General features: G+C 41.9%; 1 protein-coding gene across 1 annotated transcript; it reads right to left on the bottom strand.

Annotated features, from left to right (window-relative positions):
- Nucleotides 1-656: 656 nt before the first annotated feature.
- On the bottom strand, nt 657-5071 carry dmrt2b (doublesex and mab-3 related transcription factor 2b). The gene is made up of 3 exons (XM_056414957.1): nt 4260-5071; nt 2935-3037; nt 657-1706 (listed from the first exon to the last, which is right to left on the bottom strand). The coding sequence occupies exons 1-3, from the start codon at nt 4626-4628 to the stop codon at nt 868-870; spliced, it is 1311 nt and encodes a 436-aa protein (XP_056270932.1). The 5' UTR covers nt 4629-5071; the 3' UTR covers nt 657-867.
- Nucleotides 5072-6014: the final 943 nt, after the last annotated feature.

Here is a 6014-nt window from a genome sequence, read left to right as displayed (position 1 = left end):
CTTAAAATAACCTATAAAGGTGTCTCAAAGAACCTTAAAAAATGGTTCTTTAAGGCACCACTTCTGGTTCCATAAAGAACCTCTCAAACCAGGGTTCTTAAAGAACCATTTCCTTAAATAGTTCTTCAAAGAACTTATAAAGGTTAACCCTAACCCTAAAAAATGCTAAAATATCACAGTCCTATCTGTTTTCTGTGCTTTTGGAGGGGGAAATCGACATGGGAAACCACCTTCTCTGCCTCATGATCCTCCCTCCAGTGTTTTTTCTCGTGCTTTAAGAGGGATTTCTGAGCACCTGGTTGGTTTTGACACGCAGCGCCCGAGAGATCAGCCAACCACATCTACACTTTGATTCAAAGATCAATGTGTGGGCACGAGTTCAAACATTCCGTGACTTTTTTTTGGTCAACTTTGTAATATGAATGTTCTGTACATTTCTTCTTGCATGTAAGGAGAAGATAATATGATTGATGTGAGCGGGTCAAAGCAGAACGATTTTGTATAAATATGAAAAAACGATTACAACAATTAGCATATTTTCTGTACAAAATATGCTCAATGTAGGCAGAGCATTTTTTTAATCTCGTAATCAAGTACATATATGTTTCATTGTTATATCATATTTAAAATATAACTAAATACATTTATATAAAAAGGTAAGAGGAAAAAAAAAAAAGACAAAATAATTAAAGTTCTGGAAATTGTGCATACATATTTCCCTGAACACCAAGCAGCCACGTCAAAGAAAAGTCTTTCAAAACCTGTTTTACACAACTAGCAATTTCTCGTGGGGGTATTTATTCACTCAAGAGCGATTCTTAGTCCGCACACATCAACAAAGTGCACACTGCTTTTCCATTAGCCCCGTCAGGCCCTCAGCAGAGCCTCCACCGAGAACGGTAATGGCTTCACAGCGGGGCTCCTGGCCGAGCCGCCGCGAGGGCCCTTGACCCAGTCGGCGTGAGGACCTGCCTGATCGGCAGAAGTGTCTGCGCACCCGCCCTTAGCAGTCAGAGATCTGGGCTCAAAAGTCCTGCTGTGTGCGGCGACGTCTGGCCAACCCAAGATGCCCAGATTGGATCCGAAAAGTGAGCGTGTGACGGCTGACGGGCCGGTGGAGTTTATTATTTCTGTTGGTTTCGAGGGGGTTTTGACGTGGTGGAGCCCCGACGAGGTGCCGCCGTGATGTTTGAGTATCGGTCGCGATGGGAGAGGCGTCAGCTCTGGGGAGTCTTTCTTTTCACGGCCTTGGCAGCTATTCAGACCCTCGACATCCCGTCGGAGCTCGGAGCTCTGGCATAAGAAGTCGGTTGACCTGCTCTTCAGGTGGAAGAACTGATAGAACTGGAAGTCACACTCATACAGAGGCTTATATTTAAACACGGGCACATAACCGGACGCCCCCGCGGCGGCGTGTTCCTTGTTGAGAAGACAACAGGTGGGGCTTGGAGAGGCCGGCAGGGGCGGAGGAGGAGGGTGGAGCACAGGGACGAGGCCTGAAGAGGAGGAGGAGGAGGAGAAGGAAAGGTTGCCGTGCAGCTCCCTCTGTCTCAGCTCCCGCTCCAGCATCACGTTCTCCAGCTCCTTGTCCGCGAAGGCCCGCCTCTTCCTCATCCGGCTGCTGATTGGCGGACAAGTGAAGTGCGTCCGGTCGCTCTGCGGCTGCTTCGGCCAGCACGAGGCGTCTTCCTCCGGCCGTTTGAGCCCTGCACGGAAAAAACAAAAGCCACGCTGCTGTTTTCCGTGTTCACGAATTTCATTTACCACGGAATTATTTATTATATTCCAAACTAATTATTTGTGATGTTTATGTTTGAGTACTTTGCTCTTCATTATTTTAATTAAGCAGTTGGTTAGCAGTGTCATGTTTGTTTTTACTGAGGGGGCTGTAGAGAAGATAAAAGGATTCGACTGCATGTCAGCGGGTATTAATATACACTGTTTATGAATGTGTTGTGAAATGCATGGTTATGACATCCAAGAAGAAGAACTGGTAGTTTGAGTAAAAAAAGCAGGACTTGAAAATGCAGTAGCATTGAGTAGCATGTGTGTGTTGTGAAGTGTGTGTGTGTGTAAAATGTGTTTGTTTAGGGACCTTGTGGGGACCAGTGTCTGTCTCGGGACAAGAAGCAAAAATGAAGGTGCCATCTGGAATCAAACATGGTTCCTCAGATTGATGTCATAGAAGAGCCATTTCTGGTTCCACAAAGAACCTTTCAAACCAGGATTCTTTAAAGAACCATTTCCTTAAATAGTTCTTCAAAGAACCTCTAAAGGTGTCTTAAAGAACATTAAAAAAAGGATTGTTAAAGCACCCGTTCTGGTTCCACAAAGAAGCTTATAAAACCAGGGTTCTTTAAAGAACCATTTCCTTAAAGAGTTCTTCAAAGAACCTCTAAAGGTCTCTCAAACGAAAGAATGTTTCTTCAGTATATGATGGTTCTTCGTAGAACCACAAAGCCTTTTAAAGAACCATTTAAGAACCATCATTTTTCTGTGTGTGGTATCCACAAAGTCAAACATTTATTTTGGATTGGTTTTTGGTTGAGCTCATAGAAACCGCCCTCTTGTACAGCGCTTTATTTACTATAATCTGTACATCCTGTATTTATTATGATACTTTCTGTTGCACTTCTGGTTGGATGCCAAACTGCATTTCGTTGCTCTGAACTTGTACATGTGTAATGACAATAAAGTTTAATCTAATCTAATCTAATCTAAAGCACCGGCTATACGGCTGGGAACAGGTAAACTTCAGTGAATCGATGTCCTCGCAAATCATTCAACAAAGATATGGAGCTGAATTATGTAGTCAGTGCTTTTGTCAGTGCTTTTTAAATTATGTTTTGCACTTCACAATCAGCTTTGTTGGTAAAGTATTTGTGCGCACGTGGAAGGAATTTAATGAGCGTTTCCACGGTAATGAAACGTTACCCTGCAGGATGCTCTTGGCCAGCGCGCTGGGCTCGGCCGCTCGGGCGTAACGCTGATACGCCGTCCTCCTCGATGGACCGGCACACACGGCGCCCCGCTTACCCTGCAGGGACACGGGGACCGGGGTTAGACACTCGGACATACGAATATAATACTGAGACTGAGCCCCAAAGGTTATTAAAGCAAATAGATACAGTATAGAGGCTAGCAGATCTCTTTATTGTTAAGACATTTAACAATGTGGGTTATTTGGATACTTCCTGTTGACAATATCATTTTATGGTAAGTTTGGGTTGCTTAAGTTGTTTTGGGGTTTTTTAAAATTGTTTTTCTGTTTGTCCACCCTGAAGCTCCAAGTTTAAACGTGTATATATTTTTATATATATAAAGTATTTATTGTTAAAGATAGTCCAAGACTTTCTGAATACATTAAGATGAATGGCAGCTCACTCTTGCTTATTGAAAAATAAATAAATAAATGTAACTCAAATGTTTCAAGTCTCCAAAAATATAATTCTGTTTCATAGTTATGTGTATTCTGGATTTTAAATATTTAGCAGTATTGTTGTAACACACACAAGTTGAACATGTGGTTAATAATACATTTGTAAATTGCAGTATGCACAATATTTTAAATAACATATTGTTGTGCTGCAGAGAAGTCCTGGCCTACACGTCATATTCTACACACTTCAGAAAACATCTTTTTTTGGTAAAGATCGATGCAGAAATCCTACCATTATCCTTAAAATCCTAAATTATAATCCCCATTTATATCACAAACCATATACATAAGTATTTATTGTTAAAGATAGTTAAATCTTTACAAGACTTTCTGGATAAAAGAAGATGAATAAACTAACCTGGCTCACAAACTTGCTTATAGAAAAGAAGTAACTCAAATATTCTGTTTTGTAGTTGCGTGTAATCTGGTTTTAATAAATATCCTATACAGTCTTGTATGTGATGCTCCGTGGCCATGAGATGGTCAGGATTCTATAGTTGAACATATGGATAATAATAATAATACATTTGCAATGTCCGCATTGCAGCTTTTTATTTCTAAGCAATTCTGCGTGGGAAATATTTCTTGTGCGATTCCTCTTCAGAAAATTAATACATTTTCAGAAAAGTATATGCAGAGGTATAAAGACCATTCGCTCGACTTCTGACCTTTAGTCTCACTTCCAACTCTGTTTTAAACTCATGTGTTGGGCTCATTCTGATATCACTATCTCTTCATGGGTCATCATCTCCCGGAGGTCATGGTTGCGCCATCTGTTTCTCCTCCATCACCGACCGGCCCTCCCCTGTGCTCTCCTCACCTCCGCAGCTTGCTGCCTCCTCAGGGCGACCTGCGCCGCCATGACGCGCTGCCGCTCCACCACCAGCAGGCAGCAGGCGCAGCGGCAGTCCCTCCAGCGGCAGAAGCGTTTGTGGCCTTTCAGACACGAAACGACGCCGTGGTTACGACATCGGGCGCATTTGGGGCTCCGGGTCATCTTGCGCGTCTTCGGCGGCGGCGGCGGCGCGTGGCGCTCCGGAGCCGGGACCGGGGCCGGGGCCACTGCGTCCCCGCGGCGGCCGCGGCGCTGACCGACGCATCCGTCAGGACTTGTCACGTCTTCCGTTTTGAGTACATGGAGTTTGTCCGTGGTCCCCAGCTGCAGGCCTCCTTCCAGCTGAGAGGACATCTATGACCAATGGCACCGGAATCTCCACGTTTGAATCCGCGGTGCACTTTTACGCAGAAGACTTTTACGCAAAAAGGATTCAAGGACCAAACGCGTGATTGGTCACTTACTAAATTAGAACCATGGAGGAATAAATACATGAACTATCAGAAGGGCTGATGAATGACAACAATGCAGTTGTTTTACGCATAGAACAACTGGCATAGACCACAACAGGTCTTCTTAATTGAAGTAAGCCAAGCGTTCAGAGTGTGATCCCGGGCTCCAGAGGGACTCACTCCCATTGAAGGTGTGGTGTGTCGGTGCTGCTGCTGCTACATGACAGGGTTTCACTCTGAAATGTTAAGCCTTCTCTCAGCTGCTCCTCTGACGCGGGTTCCTAGAACAAGCGGCTGGTCGACCGGGCGGGCACACAATGGCGATCTCCTGGCGCGGGACCGCGGGCAAAGGTTTTGAGGGGAAACGAGTGTGCACCGCCTCTATAAAGCCCGCACGGCATCATACCTGCCCGGTCCTGCCCGGCCCACCTTCGCGGTAGCTCTCCTATTTCAAGAGATGTGGGATCTTGCCCGACCCACATCTCCAAGTCAAAAAAGTTTATGTATATATATATATATCCATATATGTATACATATGTATTTATATATAAATATATCAGTATTTTAATATATTACTATAATGAGATTATATAATTTCTTAATATATATACATATATTAAAATAAAGATATGACAATATATACTATACTGTGTGTGTGTGTATATATATGTATATGTATATTTATATATTTATTTTTATATCTATTCATATATGTATAATATATATTTATATGTATTTATATATAAATATATCATTATTTTAATATATTACTACAATGAGATTATATCATTTCTTAATATATATACATATATATATATATTGAAATAATGATATGGCTATACTGTATGTGCGTGTATATATATATATATATATATATATATATAAAAGAGCGAGTGAGAGAAAAAAGGGAAGGCTTACTCATTCGGTGTGTCCGTAAGGGTGCATATATGTATTTGATCTCTGTGTTATATATATATCTATATATATATATATTAATTTATATATATATATATATATATATATACACATACGAGCTCTGTGTTTTACCAGACTGATACAATATGGACTAATTACTCACGTGCCTTTGGGCGAACAGCCTTGTGGGCGAATGAGAGACAGACATGTAGAGAGAGAGAGAGAGAATTACATTTTCACACTCATATTTATTCATTCTAGTGTTAAATAATTCAATGATGTAATCGCTCTCTGGATGTTTTAGTGCCAGGATTACTGGGCATGAAAGATAATAATTGAAATGCATACATATTCCCACTCAAAGCATAGATTA

Source organism: Pseudoliparis swirei, chromosome 5 (genome assembly GCF_029220125.1).
Source record: "Pseudoliparis swirei isolate HS2019 ecotype Mariana Trench chromosome 5, NWPU_hadal_v1, whole genome shotgun sequence".
Lineage (NCBI taxonomy): Eukaryota > Metazoa > Chordata > Actinopteri > Perciformes > Liparidae > Pseudoliparis > Pseudoliparis swirei.
This window is presented reverse-complemented; position numbering and strand designations above follow the sequence as displayed.